Source organism: Mesoplodon bidens, assembly GCF_964165515.1.
Source record: "Mesoplodon bidens genome assembly, chromosome: 13".
In the NCBI taxonomy this organism is placed as follows: Eukaryota; Metazoa; Chordata; class Mammalia; order Artiodactyla; family Ziphiidae; genus Mesoplodon; species Mesoplodon bidens.
The window spans coordinates 46834214-46852076 of record NC_138169.1 but is presented as its reverse complement, the minus strand read 5'-3'; the positions used below and the strand labels follow the sequence as shown (position 1 = coordinate 46852076).

The 17863-nt window shown below is 37.7% G+C and overlaps 1 protein-coding gene across 1 annotated transcript; it reads right to left on the bottom strand.

Moving 5' to 3' along the window:
- Positions 1-16545: 16545 nt before the first annotated feature.
- LOC308626837 (NPC intracellular cholesterol transporter 2-like) lies at positions 16546-17285 on the bottom strand. The gene has a single exon (XM_081252337.1). It carries the CDS (start codon positions 17257-17259, stop codon positions 16873-16875), a length of 387 nt encoding a protein of 128 aa, XP_081108463.1. The 5' UTR covers positions 17260-17285; the 3' UTR covers positions 16546-16872.
- Between the last annotated feature and the right edge of the window lie 578 nt (positions 17286-17863).

Below are 17863 nucleotides of genomic sequence, written 5' to 3'. Positions count from 1 at the left end.
CTTTCTTTTTAGGGATCTTACATATAGTTTATTTAACTGTCTTTGTGTTTTATTTTATTTATTTATACTTCATTCCTTTATTTATCTATTTTTTATTGAGATATAATCGACATATAATATTGTTAGTTTCAGGTGTACAACATGATTCAATATTTGTATATATCAAGAAGTGATCACCACAGTAAGTTTAGTTAACATCCATCATTCTTTTTTATTGCTGAATAATATTCCATTATATGGTATACCACATTGTGTTTATCTATTCATCAGTTGATGAACAGTGGGTTGCTTCAACTTTTTTGACTATTATGAATAATGTTTCTATGAATAGTTGTATACAAGGTTTTTTTTTTGTTTTTTGAGGGTTTTTTTTTAGTTTATTTAATTGTCTTTGAATTTCAGGATGTTGTGGCACTTAAAATTAAAGATTATCAAAACTTGCTGAAAGATAAGTGGATGCTTCAGTAGTCTGGGTTATGTCTACAACCAGCCAATACTTGATAGCAATGAGCAAATGAGTAGATTGTGACAGTTTATCCATCTTTGCAACTTAACTGGGTAGATACTGAATTAAGAGCCTGTTGCTTACTAGGGGCTATTAATACATCAAGACAATATTTGCAGAATCTAGCCAGGTAATGACCTCCCTGTACTTTGACAGTTGATAAATTGTGAGGTAGATACACACTAGAGTTTCCCAGACCCCCACCTGAAAGTAGTATTGGGACAAAGTGGTGGTGTATGGTCATCGAATTCTCTAAGTTGGGGTGAATATTTGATTTAAATAGTACTTTGATTTCAAAATGATTTTGAAATTAGAGACACTACTAGAATCTGAATGGACTTTCTTTTACTGCCTAACTCCATATTTGTCCCTTCAGAGATACCTCCCAGCTCTGACCATAACCGTAAATGTGATCTCACACTCAGCCTGTGTGGATACACATGTTGAACTGGAATCACACTTGTGGATTTGACCATTATCCCATGTCCATTGCTGTCTTTTAGCTTACCACCTGCCACAGGTGCTTTGTATTAATATTATTATTTTGCTAAATTAATAAGTCTAGGGCTTCCCTGGTGGCGCAGTGGTTGAGAGTCTGCCTGCCAATGCAGGGGACGCGGGTTCGTGCCCCGGTCCGGGAAGATCCCACATGCCGCGGAGTGGCTGGGCCCGTGAGCCATGGCCGCTGAGCCTGTGTGTCCGGAGCCTGTGCTCCGCAACGGGAGAGGCCACAACAGTGAGAGGCCTGTGTACCGCAAAAAATAAATAAATAATAAGTCTAATAAATTTATGTTCTCAGCAAGAACATGTTAAACTTTTTTTTCTGTTGGGTGTGACCAATTAGTATAACTTCACAGACATACTCGTTATTCTCGGTACCAACTTAAATTACTCACATAGAACTTAGTTTTGAAGACAAAGTATTTCAAATACTTCAAAGGCATGGAAACATACAGAAGACAAACTGAATTTTAAAAGTCCTATTTAAAATTTTGTGATATTAAACATGAGTTTTCCTTGGCAATATTCGAGGAAAATTGTGGTTATTTTTTAAGCCCTCCTACCACTCATTTTTAAGTAAATCATACCTTGAGCAAGGGTGACATATTTCTGGTTGGCAGAGTTCTTTTCCACGAAGTGGAAACGTTATGTTACATTAAACGAAATGAGGCTCCTTCTAGTTCTATCAGTTTGTGATTCTAGGAAATAAATATTTTTATAATTACATTTTCTTGTAAATTTAAGAGAAAGGGAACTTTAGAATTGCATTAGGTGAAGCTGCAAGGTTAATTCTCATCATAATGCATAATTCTCTGATAATTTTTTGTGTGGTAAACTTTTCTATCTTATGTGATTATAAATTATTACTTTTTTATACCCGAGTGTTTAGCATACAATATGAACTCAATATATTTTTGAAATAATCAAATTTTTGCAAACAACCATAATTATTGCCTGGTCTACCACTTCAGTTCACAAAAGACACGTGAGGGCCTGAGATGGGAAAACAGACTTGTCCAAGGTCAGCTCATGTCTTTGACACCTTTAGTGCTTTTCTTTCTACACTGGCGTAGACTCTCAATGTAAGATTTCATAAATTTAACCATTTTTATTAAGACAGAAAAAAATACCACTGAGATATAAGATTGAAACTATTACAACCTATCATGACAATCAGGATGATGGATAAAGATACTACTCAGGCATTCCTAGAATTAAAGGAACCAAAAGAGTTATGTTATCTTCACAATTATAAAAATAATGAAAATTTTAGCTAATAATTGATAAAATTGTTATTGATAAAATAACAACAAAACTTCGTTATTGGTTTTTTTTCTGTTAAATGAAAGAAGTTAGTCTTTGTTAAGTTTTCCAAGGCTGATGATTTTAAGATTGCCTGGACACTAGCACATAGTTATGGCTTTGTAGAGGTGGGTTTTTTAGTTGTTTTTCAATTGAGAATGATGGCATTAATGTAAGTGTTTTCCCCTTTTTGTTTAAAAGAATAATAGAAAGATGCACTAGTAAATTACTGTTTAAAGTCTTTTGCATTCTATTCATAATATCAATCAATCCCGAGATCTAGAAATGGAATTTATTAAAAGTGCTTTATATTTAACTAGAAACATTATATTAATTATTAACATCAATTTATTGCATTATGAATTTCACCCTGCAGGGAGTAAGATTATTGTAAAGTAAGTGAATGGAACCAGAATCACATTAATGTTAAACTATAAAAAACTTTAAATTATCCATCAACAACAATATACTTTGTTTTATGAACATAACCCTATGTAGTGACTTAAAGTTACACATGTCTAATGTAGGAGGGCAGGGCACTTGTCCCAGAGTATGGCAGGCTGGTTTCAAATCCTAGTCTGGTCATTTCCAATCCCTGTGACCCTGGGAAAGTTAGTTCACTTCTCTGTGTCTCAGTTTCCTTATTGGTAAAGTAGGGCTAATACCAGGGTCTACCTCATAGTGTTAGAAGAATTTCATGATTTAATATACATGCCAAGCACAGAGCAAATACTGAATAAGTGTCAATTATCATCATTATAACACAGAAATGTACAGAATATAATAAAGAGTACACACCTGCCATGTAAGTTTCCAGTTTTTTAAAAGGTGTGATTGAATCGATGTAAGTTAATTCTGTGCATGATGATAGACTTGGTATACCCTGCTATTTCCTCTGGTGTATTGTATTAATTTATATATTCTTCAGTATATATGTGTATGTACTGGATCAGTATATAAAATATTTTTTGTGATGGGTTATGCTTGAAGGATTGAAAGTGGCTGTCTAGAGCATCCGAATTCCTCCTCAACTGCTAAAGGTTACTTGGGTGCTGTTTAAGTCTTTTTTTTTTTCCTGTCTAGTGAACAACGAGCAGTAAAATTGGCTCTTGGGATGGGGAGTGGTGAAGATAATGGCGTAAGTAGCTTGGGAGAGCAGGAATCTCATCCAGGTATAGACTGGGCGGGGGACAGAGGCGGTGGGTGGAGAGGTATAACTGGGTGGAGGAAGGGAAGCCCAGAGCATGCAGCAACCTGTGCTCAGACTCTGGGTTGGGCTGTAGGAAGGGTGGAGAGGCTCTGCTGAGATTAAACATGTTCGGTTCTTGTAAGGAGGCAGGTTGAGAGAAGGGAGAAAAAAAAAAACGTTTAAGTAAGCTAACGCTTGCATGACGTGAGATGTGGTTCTGAGGGACTGGCACTCTTGCACACTTTATGGGAGATGATAGAGGGATAGATGTGGAAGGGGTGAAGTGGTGAAAGGAGTTGAGGGAAGAGATGGAAAGGTTGGAGTCAGTTGAGTTAAGAATCCTGTCGCTAGAATCCTTATGACTCAAGGTGATGTGTTTTAGGCAATGCTTGTAAGCCAGTTAAGAGATAATTGAACTAATTTGGACTGGAGGCAATATATAAGAACAAAAAGCTGTTGCTGCATTCATAAAGTCCAGAATTGGGTTTCTGTAGCTGACAAGGAACTTTGTCCAATTGTAACGTTCGTAGTGAATTGAAGAAGCACAAAAGGCAATGATGTGCTTTTCAGTACAATCTGTTCAGGGACTTTTCTGAGGAGATAATGAACCACCCAAGAAACATGCCAAAGGTTATAGTTATACTAAAACTGATAAATGAATGATAGAGAGGCAATAAAGAACAGACTGTGGGGAAAAGGTGTGGATAAGTAGTTCTGGTTCTTTTCATTGTAATTGATCTTTTGTCAGACAGGGCCCCTATCTACTAATACATGCCCCTCGATCACAAATAGACCCCCCTCTGAACCCCCAAACATTTCCAAGATTTCTTGGAGGATTTCATCAAAGTCTTCATGAGCAGATCTGGTGATGCCAAGTGCACCACTGCCCTTGCCCAGACAGTGCCTCCTCTCCCACTGAAAAGATTTGGATCCCATGATGCAATGGTCTGGGGAGAGGAAAAGAGAATGTCGCCTTCTTTTATTATGGAAGGACATCTAATTAATGATGCATTGTAGCATCTTTCAAAGGTGAAAGTTTCTGTACCGCTGTCTCCCTAAATCTCAGGCATGGTCAGGGCAGGAAGAACTCTGAGTGACACACACTGTCCTGTTCTCAAGTGTGCTTCACTCTCCCAGGACAAGGCTTTGCTCCTGGGCCACACTATGCTTGTCTGCTTCCAGTACATGAAGTCTCTGTCTCTCCTCCTGACCTCATGTTGATTATCACTGTATCTTTTGTAAATGACTCCACTTGATTATTTTTTAAATGTTTCAAAGGATGCTAAAGGGAGCTAAATAAAATGATACATTTTTTTCATTTTAGAGCTTTTAAAGCATTTTTTCATAGAAAGATCTTTTAGAATTTGGTAATTTCAGTGAATAAATATATAACTACATTAACTGTGTTCTCCCCTTTTGTGGCTCTTCCTCAAAGGCAAAGGCTGCTGACATGTGGGAGACATGGACTGAAGTACAAGGAAAGCTCCCTTCCTGCCACCCAGTTGTGTGCCTCTGGGTTCATTATGTATGGACGGGCTCATCAGAAATTTAGACATGCATGAGGGACTGATGAACTACCTGGGAGAGACTCTCACCTGTGAAGAGAGTCAGGAAGACAAGTTTGGTCTAGGAAACAAAGCATTGGTTGTCTGAGAAGTAGAAACAATCATGAATACACCATGTTGTTCATGTATCAATCTGTCTCTTGACCTCAGTGCATACCTGATTCCATTGGAAAAGGAGGGTTTGAATGTAAAACTGAAATGATATCTTCAGTAAAACCTATAAACACTAATTACTGGCAACACTAAAACATGGCTCCCAATAGGAAAGAAAAGTCTAATAACTCTTCTTTGCAGAACCCATTGTAGCTTCTACATTTTGAGGATTCCAGGAGGAGACAATGATATATCACAGAAGGTGATGATAATAATGTAAAAGTGGCTTATCTCTGAGCGCTGTAACCCCCTGGAGCAAATGTCACTGGAAGAGGCCAGCGAGCAGAGGAAGAAAATGGTAGATGTCATGGAATGTTCAGGTGGGCACGTTCATGAACATGCATGAGACATCTTGGGAATTCTGGGAGTTCTAGACATAGCTGGGGTGCAGGATAGATTTTGTAGGGAAAGGAGGTCCTCTCCTAACAGCTAGAAACAAGAACCAACAAAACAGGTGTAGCAAAGGTACTGTCTGTATGGGTATTCAGGTCCTTTAGCCTGTTAGATCAGTCATTTAAAGGGGTAAGTTAGTTGAATGGAGTTCATATAGCTTCTGTAGGTCAATAAATACCAACACATACATCTCCTATAAGGAAGAATACATAGGTTGTCTGAGAAAGACAGCTCTTTATGCAAACAGTCATAGGGTCCCGATGTAACAGAGCTAGTGCTGGAAACTGCACCAAAATTCTTCTGGGTTGTCTGCAGTCCCATCCTGAGGAAAATGAGTTGAGAGTGACAACTGGGAATCTTAACCATTAGTATAATACCCAATGAGCTGCCTAGACAGCCCCTGTACATGTGCTTCTACGAGGTTGCATTTCTATAAACCAGTGAACAGGGAAGGTCACTGGCTAGAAGAGTATTATTCTTTACTTGGTATCTCAAGTCTTCATATCTGACCCAAATCTTCTTCTCTTCCCTCATCACTTCCAGCTTCCAGCATGTTCTCCACTGAACTACATATCCTTTCTCCAAATGCTAAGCCCTTTCATTCCTCTATGACTGTGCTCATGTAGTTTCATCCTGTTGGGATGTCTTTCCCCCAGCCCTCGCCTCATTTCTCAGTCTGACAAATTATTTCTTATTTTTTAAAATGCATCTCAGATGGCTTCTCCTCTTTGCAACCTTCCTTGACTCCCTAGGAAGAACTAGTGTGTTCTAATATCATTTCTATTATAATACAGGTGTATCCCGGGGTTCGGTTACAGACTACAGCAATAAAGCAAATACAATAAAGTGATTCAAGGAACTTTTTTTGTTTCTTGGTGCATAAAAGGGTTATCAGTATAGTGATACTATAGTCTATTAAGTGTGCAATAGCATTATGTCTAAAAAAGCAATGTACCTACCTTAATGAAAAAATACTAAAATTTACTGTCATCTGAGCCTTCATTGAGTCATAATCTTTTTTCTGGTGGAGGGTCTTGCCTCAGTGTTGATGCTCAGGGTGATTGCTCAGGGTGGTAGTTGCTGAAAGTTGGGGTGGCCGTGGCAATTTCTTAAAATAAGACAACAAATGAAGTTTGCCTCATCGACCGACTCTTCCTTTCATGAACGATTTCTCTGTAGCATGCAATGCTATTTGAAGGCATTTTACCTACAGTAGAACTTCTTTCAAAATTGCAGTCAATCTTCTCAAACCCTGTCACTGCTTTAACAACTAAGTGTATGGAATATTCTAAATCCTTTGTTGGCATTTCAGCAATCTTCACAGCATCTTCACAAAGAGTAGATTCCATTTCAGGGTACAAATTTCTTTGCTCATCCATAAAAAGCAACTTTTTGTCCATTAAAGTTTTGTCATGAGATTACAACAATTCAGCCACACCTTCAGGCTCCACTTCTAATTCTCACAACATCTGCAGTTACTTCCTGCAATGAAGTCTTGAACCTCTCAAAGTCATTCATGAGAGTTGGAATCAACTTCTTCCAATCTCCTGTTAATGCTGATATTTTGACCCCTTCCCATGAATCATGAATGTTCTTAATGACATCTAGAATAATGAATCCTTTTCAGAATGTTTTCCATTGATTTTTTCTGGATCCATTAGAGGAACCACTATCTATGGCAGCCTTATGAAATGTATTTCTTCAATAATAAGACTTGAAAGTTGAAATTACTCCTTCATCCATGGGCTGCAGAATGAATGTTGTTTTAGTAGGCATGAGAGCAACATTAATCTCATGTCACATCTCCATCTGAGCTCTTAAGTGATCAGGTGCATCGTCAATGAACAGTAATATGTTGAAAGGAATCCTTTTTTCTGAGCAGTAGGTCTCAAGAGTGGGCTTATCATATTCAGTAAAGTGTTGTAAACAGGTGTGCTTTCATTCAGGCTTTGTTGTTGTATTATAGAGCACAGGCAGAGAGAATTTAGCATAATTTTCAAAGGCCCTAAGATTTTCAGAATGGTAAATGAGCATTGGCTTCAAGTTCAAGTCACCAACTGCTTTAGCTCCTAACAAGACAGTCATCCTGACTTTTGAAGCTTGGAAGCCAGGCATTGACATCTCCTCTCTAGCTTTGAAAGTCCTAAATGGCATCTTCTTCCAATGTAAGCCTGTTTCATCTACATTAAAAATCTGTTGTTTAGTGTAGCCACCTTCATTCATTATCTTAGCTAGATCTTCTGGATAACTTGCTGCAGGTTCTACAGGAACACTTGCTTCTTCACCTTGTATTTTGATGTTATGGAGAAGGTTTCTTTCCTTAAACTTCAAGAACCAACTTCTGTTAGCTTCATATTTTTCTTCTGCAGCTTCCTCACCTTTCTCAGCCTTCATAGAAGTGAGGAGAGTTAGGGCCTTGCTCTGGATCAGGCTTCAACTTAAGGGAATGTTATGACTGGTTTGATCTTCTAGCCAAACCACTTAAATTTTCTTCATATTAGCAGCAAGGCTGTTTTGCTTTCTTATCATTTGTGTGTTCACTGGACTGGCACTTTTAATTTCCTTCAAGAACTTTTCCTTTGCATTCACAGCTTGGCTAACTGTTTGGGGCAAGAAGCCTTAGCTTTTGGCCTATCTCAGCTTTTGATTTGACATGCCTTCCTCACTAAGCTTATTTCTAGCTTTTGATTTAAAGTGAGAGACATGACACTCTTCCTTTAACTTGAAGAGTTAGAGGCCATTGTAGGGTTATTAACTGGTCTAATTTCAATATTGTGTCTCGGGGAATAGGGAGGCCTTAGGAGAGGGACAGAAACAGAAAACGGCAGTTGGTGGAGCAGTCAAACCACACGCAACTTTTATCAATTAAGTTTGCCATCTTATATGGGCGTGGTTCATGGTGCCCCAAAACAATTATAATAGTAACATCAAAGATCACTCAACACAGATCACAGTAACAAATAAAATAATAGTAATGAAAAAGCTTGAAATATTGTGAAAATTACCAGATGTGACACAGAGACATGGAGTGAGAAAATGCTGTTGGAAAAATGGCGCCCATATGCTTGTTTGACTCGGGGTTGCCAAAAACTGCAACTGTGTAGAAAATGCAGTATCTGCGAAGTATAATAGTGAAGTGCAATAAAATGAGGCATGCCTGTACCTATCACATTCTGCTATGTAATTTCCTGTTAATCTGTCTGCTTCCATACTAGACTGTTAACTCATAAGAGCAGGGTCTGAAGAGAAGGCGTTGACCAAGTATTGATGGTGTCACTGGAGTCCCTGGATCTAAGTAAAATCAACCCCTAGATCTTTTAGTATTATATGAGCCAATAAATTTGCATTAAGCTAATTTGAGTATCATAACCAAAGTTTTCCTGCCTATTAAGTTTAGGAATTCAAGGTGGAGATTACAGTCAGAAATCTGATAGACTGTAGATTGACAGCCAGTAATGAGGAGACAGAAATTTTCCTTGTGATCACAGCTTGAACAGGAAAAAAGTTTGCTTTCAGGACTTGTGCTTTTGCCATACAAATTTCCCTTAAAATACTCCAACTGACCCTACACTTGCTGCCATACACATATATACACACTCACATGTATGTACATAGATACACAGGATGGAAGAAATTAAGACAAGAGGAAACTAGGAACCCTTTAAAATTTTGTTTACTTATTTAGAAGTGGTAAAGTTTAAAAACATAATCTCAATCTGGAAGATTATAAAATATGTGGATGAACATTGTTTATGAAGAACATAGCATTTCAAATATAGACTATCTTTTGCAGCTTAAAAAGCATAAGTTTTGCCATAATTCAAAAAGAGTCATGTACCACAATGTTCACTGCAGCTCTATTTACAATAGCCAGGACATGGAAGCAACCTAAGTGTCCATCAACAGATGAATGGATAAAGAAGATGTGGCACATATGTACAATGGAATATTACTCAGCCATAAAAAGAAATGAAATTGAGTTATTTGTAGTGAGGTGGATGGACCTAGAGCCTGTCATACAGAGTGAAGTAAGTCAGAAAGAGAAAAACAAATATCGTATGCTAACACATATATATGGAATCTAAAAAAAAAAAAAAGAGGGCTTCCCTGGTGGTGCAGTAGTTGAGAGTCCACTGATGCAGAGGACACGGGTTCGTGCCCCGGTCCGGGAAGATCCCACATGCCGCAGAGCAGCTGGGCCCGTGAGCCATGGCTGCTGAGCCTGCGCGTCTGGAGCCTGTGATCCACAATGGGAGAGGCCACAACAGTGAGAGGCCCGTGTACTGAAAAAAAAAAAAAAAGAAAGAAAAAGAAAAAGAAATGGTTCTGAAGAACCTAGGGGCAGGACAGGAATAAAGATGCAGACACAGAGAATGGACTTGAGGACACTAGGAGGGGGAAGGGTAAGCTGGGACGAAGTGAGAGAGTAGCATTGACATATATACACTACCAAACGTAAAATAAATAGCTAGTGGGAAGCAGCTGCAAAGCACAGGGAGATCAGCTCAGTGCTTTGTGACCACCTAGAGGGGTGGGATAGGGAAGGTGGGAGGGAGATGCAAGAGGGAGGGGATATGGGGATATATGTATATGTATAGCTGATTCACTTTGTTATACAGCAGAAGCTAACGCACCATTGTAAAGCAATATACTCCAATAAAGATGTTAAAAAAATAAAATGAAAAGCATAAAGTTTGGACAATTAAACTAGAGCCAGGAAATCTTGCAACTGTAAAGACCTTTGATGTCATTAGATCAAGTCCTACTCTCTCATCTTCTAGAAGAAGCAGACCCAGAGAAGTGAAATAACTGACTCATTTTCTCCCTAAAATTTGAGAGAATACCAGGTTTCCTCTCTTTCAAGTGCTCTATACATTATACAAAAGAACGATTCAGAAGAAAGTTACCCCCAGGAGATGAAGTGTGGCTAGACACTGAACTTGTTAAAAAAATGTTTAAACAAATTCATTAATAACAATTTAATAATGAGGTTTTTTTTTGCAGGCAAACCACCTCTGTCTGTAAGCCCCTAATCTTTGAAGCTGATGTCATAAAGATCAATATTTTATTCTATCAACATGGCCTTTTATAACATTCCCAAAGAGTGAACACTAGACTGGCAATGCTTTAAACAGTCATTAGACATCGCTATGTAAGATATGAGGATACCATTCTCCCCAGAAGGTGACATATATCATCCAAGCACTTGACATAAGTTATTTTGGTAAGTTATCTCAGTTGAACTCTGAGTAACACCACTAGGTTTAACCAAAGAGATTTAAATTGCAGGATTTAAGCTTCATGAGAACAGGAAACTTGTGTCCTTTTTGAACTATTTTATACGCAGCAACCAAACCAGAATTGGCATAAAATGGATACTCAATAAATGTTTGCTGAAGGGACGCATCTGGTATTCAAGCCAAATTCCAAGCGGCTATAAAGCCCTTGTTGATTCCAGGATGCCCTATTGACTCCCAGGCTCTAGTGTGAAGAGAGTTAACTGACTATGGGGCAAAAGAAGTTGGGCTCCAGCTGCTGTCTCTGAGAGGATCTCTTGTAAAATTTTAACAGGGAAAACTAGTATGTACCTTTAGCCAAGTAAACAGAAATTTATCATCAAATCCTGCTGGCAAGACATCATACTCTACAATACATGAATAGACCAAAAATATCAAAACAAAAACTCTACCACCCTGCCACTTTGATAGATAATGATATTAATGTGGTATCAAGGTAAAAATCATGCTAGATTCAAGGCTGCATTTTCTTAGCTCTTATTAGCTCTGAAACTTGGACATATTCAGTTCTCTGACACAACTGGATCATAGTTACGCTCAAGTAGCAAATAAGATCCATGTATATCTTCCAGAATAATCTAGCTGTTTCTTGTTGATGACAAGAAAAGGCCACAGGAAAGGGTCACATGTCCTTTTGAAGCACAAATGGCACTACTGTGGAATGGTATATGAAGCTGGTAGATAACTACTCTAGGTTTTATTGTATATAGAGCCATAGGGTTTCATATACAGTAGAAATAATGTATAGGGAGGTCAGGGAGAGATTATACTAGTGAACAAATAATCTACCATTAAAATCATATGGTTATCAGAGGCCAGGTATATTTGTTATTGAATAAAGAGCTCAGGTTTATTGTTACTTCTTCTAGGAAATATTTGTTTCTAGTTCTTAAAATAATATCAGAAATCAAGTAGCAATTCCATGATAAATATGGAAGAGTACTTGGAGAATTTCATTGTGATTATTCTTCTACTCTCAGACTGTACAGACTTTATTGAAGTGCTGAGTTTCATTTGGATACATAACATGTAAGCTTCTAAGAATATGGAGAAAATCTGGAGGAGAATCATAAAAAATTTTTCATGTTGGAAAGTAGGCTTAATGTAATGAACTGTATTTATTCAGTCTAGAAAGCTAGAGCTTGAGGAAGGGTAGTTATTTTCATGTCTATTCATTCAGCAAACAGTTGTCATTTCCTATCATCTGCTAGGCACTATTTTAGGCATTTGGGATACAGGAGTAAATAAATAAATAGTCCAAAAATATCCCTGAGTTATCGGAGCTTCCAGTCTTGTGGGTGGAGAAGATAAGTATAACAAAATAATAAGTAAATTATGTGGCACATAAGAAAGTGTTAAGTGCTGTGGAAAAATTAGACCGGGGAAGAGAAATTTAAGAGTGGGGATTTGCCACTGTTACACAGGTGATGAGGATAAGCCTACTGAGCACATGATTTTTGAGCACATAATTCAAGGTGGAAAGGGAGTTATCCATGCAGATTTCTGGAGGATGAACAACTCAGGTGGAGGAAATATGCAAGGCAAATATCTTAAAGCAGAAATACCTTACACAGAGTTGAAGGGGAGGAGATAATGAGTGGGACAGATGACGTAGGGCCATCTTAAAAGCATCATAAGGAATTTAACTTTTACTCTGTTATATGAAAAAATACTGCTGGGTTGGATTTTTTTTTTGTAAATATCTTTTTTAGTTTTTATTACAAAAATTCAAACAATAAAACGTATACAAAGTAAAAAATAGTAGCTCTGAAATGAGTGAAGGGGGTCAAAAACTACAAGTACAAACTTCCAGTTATTAAAGTCCTGGGGACGTAATGTACAGCTTGGTGACTGTAGTTAATAATATTGTATACTGCAGGGTTTTAAAGAGAGCATTGATGTGATTTGACTTCCATTTTCAAAGGACTCCTCTCATTGTAATGTGGAAAATAGACTTTAGAGAGGGAGAAGAGCAACAGTCATGCCAGCTAGAAGGCTATTACAGTAACCCAGGTAAAAGATCTTGGTTGCCAGTATTAGTATTGTAGCAATGGAGGTGGCAGGAAGTTGTCCTGGATAAATTTTGAAAGTAGAGTAGGGATTTGTAGACAGTTTGGATATGGGGTATGAAAGAAAGAGAGGAGTAAAAGATATCAAAAATTTTGGTCCAAATGACTTGAAGTGTGGGGTTTCAATTTACTGTGATGGGGATAAACTATGGCTATAGTAGGTTTGGGGCAGAGTGAAGGGGCCAAAGAGGGAATCCGTTTGAAGACGTTAAGTTTGAGATGTCTGCTGGATATTAAGAAGAGCTGTTGAATAAGCATTTGGAGAAATACATTTGGAGTTCAGGAAAGAGGTTTGGGCTGTAGATATAAATTTGGTAGTCATTGGCATCTCCGTCTTTCTCTGGAATATCAGTTGAGCTCGTAGGGATTTTTCTCTTTTCTTTTTTCTGAGCACACATTCTATGCTGTTCTCCTAAAGCAAAGCAATCCCCGATAGAGGAAGCTTGGACCAGGACTCTCTGGAAGCCTTGGATACTTTTCCCAGGTCAAACCAGACAGTAATTAATCCTGGACTTTTATATTCAGAGGGTAAGAAACTGTTCTGTGCCCTAATACTGTCAGGGTTTTTTTGTTTTTGTTTTTAAAACCATGGCACGAATATATTTACCTTCTAAAAAGGAGCTAACTCAAAGACATGCTCATTTAGAACAGCATAAAATTTGATAATATCAAAAGAAGATGTTATTTTGGAAGGGTAGAGATGAAAGACTTAAAAAAAGACTAAGAAAAGAATTATAATTTGCTCTTTAAGGAAACTGTTTCGTACAGGATACAACACATGTCATTTGGGATTTTAAAAACTTGGCAATAAAGGTTGTAGATTTCAGAATTTAATTTCTAAAGAAAAAGCAACAACAGAATTGCAAATTCTTCTATGTGAAAACTACTTTGTTGACTTAATCTACAAACAGATTTTCATTAAAAAATACACACACACCAAGTGAAAACTGCTTATTCAGTGATGCTGCTCACCAAAGGAATTATTCTTTGACTTTGTTTTTAGTTGGGTGTGGAAAGGTAATTTTCCCTCTTGGTTGGACGCTTAGGGAGGAGCCCATGTGAACACTCATGTGAACACAAAATAATTAGGAAAGATTCATCCTGAATCAGTCAGTTCCCATGAAGAAGCTGGAATTTTAAAATCTACCCTGATCCAAATTACTTAAAATATAGACTTGGGAGTGGGTAAGCAAGTGAACAAGGAAAAAGACTAAATCAGGGACAACTAAATGTTTAAGTGTTTTGAGATCATTAGGATAGAGAGATCAAAATGAACATTCATAAGAAATATAATGTTAGAGCCTTTATTACTTTTCTTATTAATCATTATTTTAAAAGAATGAGAAAAATATTAGCATTATAGTTTCTGTCTCACAAATTTGGTTTTGTTAAAGTATAGATAGATAAAATTCTAGAAAGTTAGATATTCTCAATACTTAGAATAGATAATTCTTTTTTTCCTAAGGAAAGAAACTTATTTCACTTTTCTATTTATACTGTGCAAAGTCAAGTTAATAAGCATATGAGGTAGTTTTCTTCAAGAGATTAAAAATAACTTATTAGAGAATATAACTTTCTTTTTCAACTTTTACAGTTAAAGAATTTTAATGGGAATATTAGAGTATGTAATAACTTTAGTTTATACAATATTTGCTTGAAAGATGGGATCAACATAAATTGTTATAGATAGTTGCCTAAAATGTGCATGGGATACTTGTTTTCAATGTTATGAGTAAGAGATCAAATTCTACCCATCAAGCTTGTTGGTACAACTACAAAGAGCTTTGGAGGGAAAAAAAGGCACAACCCAAGCATTGTTCGTTAATTCACAAGTGCAATTAGTTACAAGGGTTTCACCCATAATTCTTTAAAGTCTTAGTGTATTATTCCAACTAATAATAGCAGAGATTAGTGCTGAAAAGTTGATCTGATTATAATATAATTCTGAGTGCTTCTTTTCTTGTAATAACAATTACTTGCTTTCATCATGAAAATATGCTGTGTGCACATATATTGAAAACAAAATCTCACAGGATTTTTTCTTCTTGAGAAAAATTCTACCAGCTCAAATGTATTTTCAGAATTTTGTATCTCTCTACTTTATAAAAACATAGTTATAGTTAGACTTCCAGAATGACTTTATAGTGCTATAAAATAATTTCAGTTGGAAAAAACACAGGGTTCTGTATTCAAAATTTGGCAGATAAAGTAAAAATTACTTTAAAATGTCTGATTACTGAGCCCATGGAAATCATTGTTGACTTGAGATAGAGGCTTCTGCTCTTGTAACCAAGCAAATGACACGTCACTGAAATAATCTCAGCTCTCTTTTTGTCACTTGAAAAATATGGAGATAGCCACCAATCAACACCCACTTCTTTAACAGGAATATTGTGTTCATAATGATAATAATTGAGAAAGATTTTGAACTGGAAAGATACGGTGCAAATATAAAAACATTAGGTTGTCAACATTCTGCAACTTAATATAGCAGAGTTTTTACCTTAATATTTAGGTATAATCTCTATAATTTTACAATCTGAATGTTTTCCCTTTAATTTTCCAGGAATTATTAAAAGAGTAACGTTTACCTTTTATTGGAAAGAAAAAATAACCTTAAATGCCATTTTTGTTGTTGTTGTTTTGTTTTTTTGCAATACGGGGGCCTTTCACTGTTGTGGCCTCTCCCATAGCAGAGCACAGGCTCTGGACACGCAGGCCCAGCGGCCATGGCTCACAGGCCCAGTCACCCCACGGCATGTGGGATCTTCCCGGACCGGGGCACGAATCCGTGTCCCCTGCGTCGGCAGGCGGACTCTCAACCACTGCGCCACCAGGGAAGGCCTTAAATGCCATTTTTGATTAAAATGATCTTTTAGTCGAGCTGATCAATTTTTTTAAATTTATTTTTTCTGCTTTATAACAAATTTAATCAGTTATACATATACATATGTTCCCATATCCCCTCCCTTTTGCGTCTCCCTCCCACCCTCCCTATCCCACCCCTCCAGGCGGTCACAAAGCACCGAGCGGATCTCCCTGTGCTATGCAGCTGCTTCCCACTAGCTATCTACCTTACGTTGGGTAGTGTATATATGTACATGCCGCTCTTTCGCTTTGTCACAGCTTGCCCTTCCCCCTCCCCATATCCTCAAGTCCATTCTCTAGTAGGTCTGTGTCTTTATTCCTGTCTTACCCCTATGTTCTTCATGACATTTTTTTTCTTAAATTCCATATATATGTGTCAGCATACAGTTTTTGTCTTTCTCTTTTTGGCTTACTTCACTCTGTATGATAGACTCTAGGTCCATCCACCTCATTACAAATAGCTCAATTTCATTTCTTTTTATGGCTGAGTAATATTCCATTGTATATATGTGCCACATCTTCTTTATCCATTCATCTGATGATGGACACTTAGGTTGTTTCCACCTCTGGGCTATTGTAAATAGGGCTGCTATGAACATTTTGGTACATGTCTCTTTTTTTTTTTTTGCAGAAGAAAAGATTGACGAGTTTTTATTTATTCAAAGGGACATTTCCAGGTGCATAAAGAAGCCACAAGTTAGTGTTGTTAAAAAAAAAAAATCAAACATCTGCTAATCAAGTGATGCAGTTAATGAAAACCACCTAAGATAGTAAAGGAGACATGAGCTAACTGCAGAGAATTTCTGTCGTAGAATACCTCCCCTCCACTACCACACTGGACACCACTGCAGAGCAAGTCATGGCTGGTGAAGCAACGGAGCTGGAGGTGAGGAAGCTCGCGGAGCTGGAGGTGAGGAAGCTCATTGGCCAGATGCACCCCAGACGGACATATTGGCAACAAATAGCTCTAGCTTTCAATCTGTACTGGGATTTGCCAGCAGAAGAGACGTTGGTCGTTGTCATCCTTAAGTTACCACTCCACCAACAGTTTTATAGAGGGGTATTCACTCTTCACGGGTAGTTTATTCAGGTAGTTATAGGTCTTGTCTTTTTCAATGGGGCAGCTGATTCCACTCTTACAACCATCAGGCTCAGGAATAGGAAAGGGAATTGCGATGCCCATCACAATGCCATGCACCACGGCTTTGCTACTTTGAGACTGAGTGCTACTGGTGAACGTGACATTGACACTGTAAGACTGTCCTTTGTGCAGTTGGCAGGGTTGGGTGGGGCATGGGTTCACATTCACTTCCTTTATAACTCCGACCCCAGAACCGCAGTCGTTGAAATGCACCAGCTTGGCTAGGGCGGAGGCGCTGAGGGCCAGGAACAGGAACGCGGCGCCCAAGAAACGCATCGCAGCTAAGACCGCAAGCTCAAGGAAAGCAACATGTCTCTTTTTGAATTATGGTTTTCTCAGGGTATATGCCCAGTAGTGGGATTGCTGGGTCATATGGTAGTTCTATTTGTAGTTTTTTAAGGAACCTCCATACCGTTCTCCATAGTGGCTGTACCAATTCACATTCCCACCAGCAGTGCAAGAGTGTTTCATTTTTTCCACACCCTCTCCAGCATTTATTGTTTCTAGATTTTTTGATGATGGCCATTCTGACTGGTGTGAGATGATATCTCATTGTAGTTTTGATTTGCATTTCTTTAATGAGTAAAGATTTGAGCATCCTTTCATGTGTTTGTTGGCAGTCTGTATATCTTCTGTGGAGAAATGTCTATTTAGGTCTTCTGCCCATTTTTGGATTGGGTTGTTTGTTTTTTTGTTATTGAGCTGCATGAGCTGCTTATAAATTTTGGAGATTAATCCTTTGTCATTTGCTTCATTTGCAAATATTTTCTCCCATTCTGAGGGTTGTCTTTTGGTCTTGTTCATGGTTTCCTTTGCTGTGCAAAAGCTTTGAAGTTTCATTAGGTCCCATGTGTTTATTTTTGTCTTTATTTCCATTTCT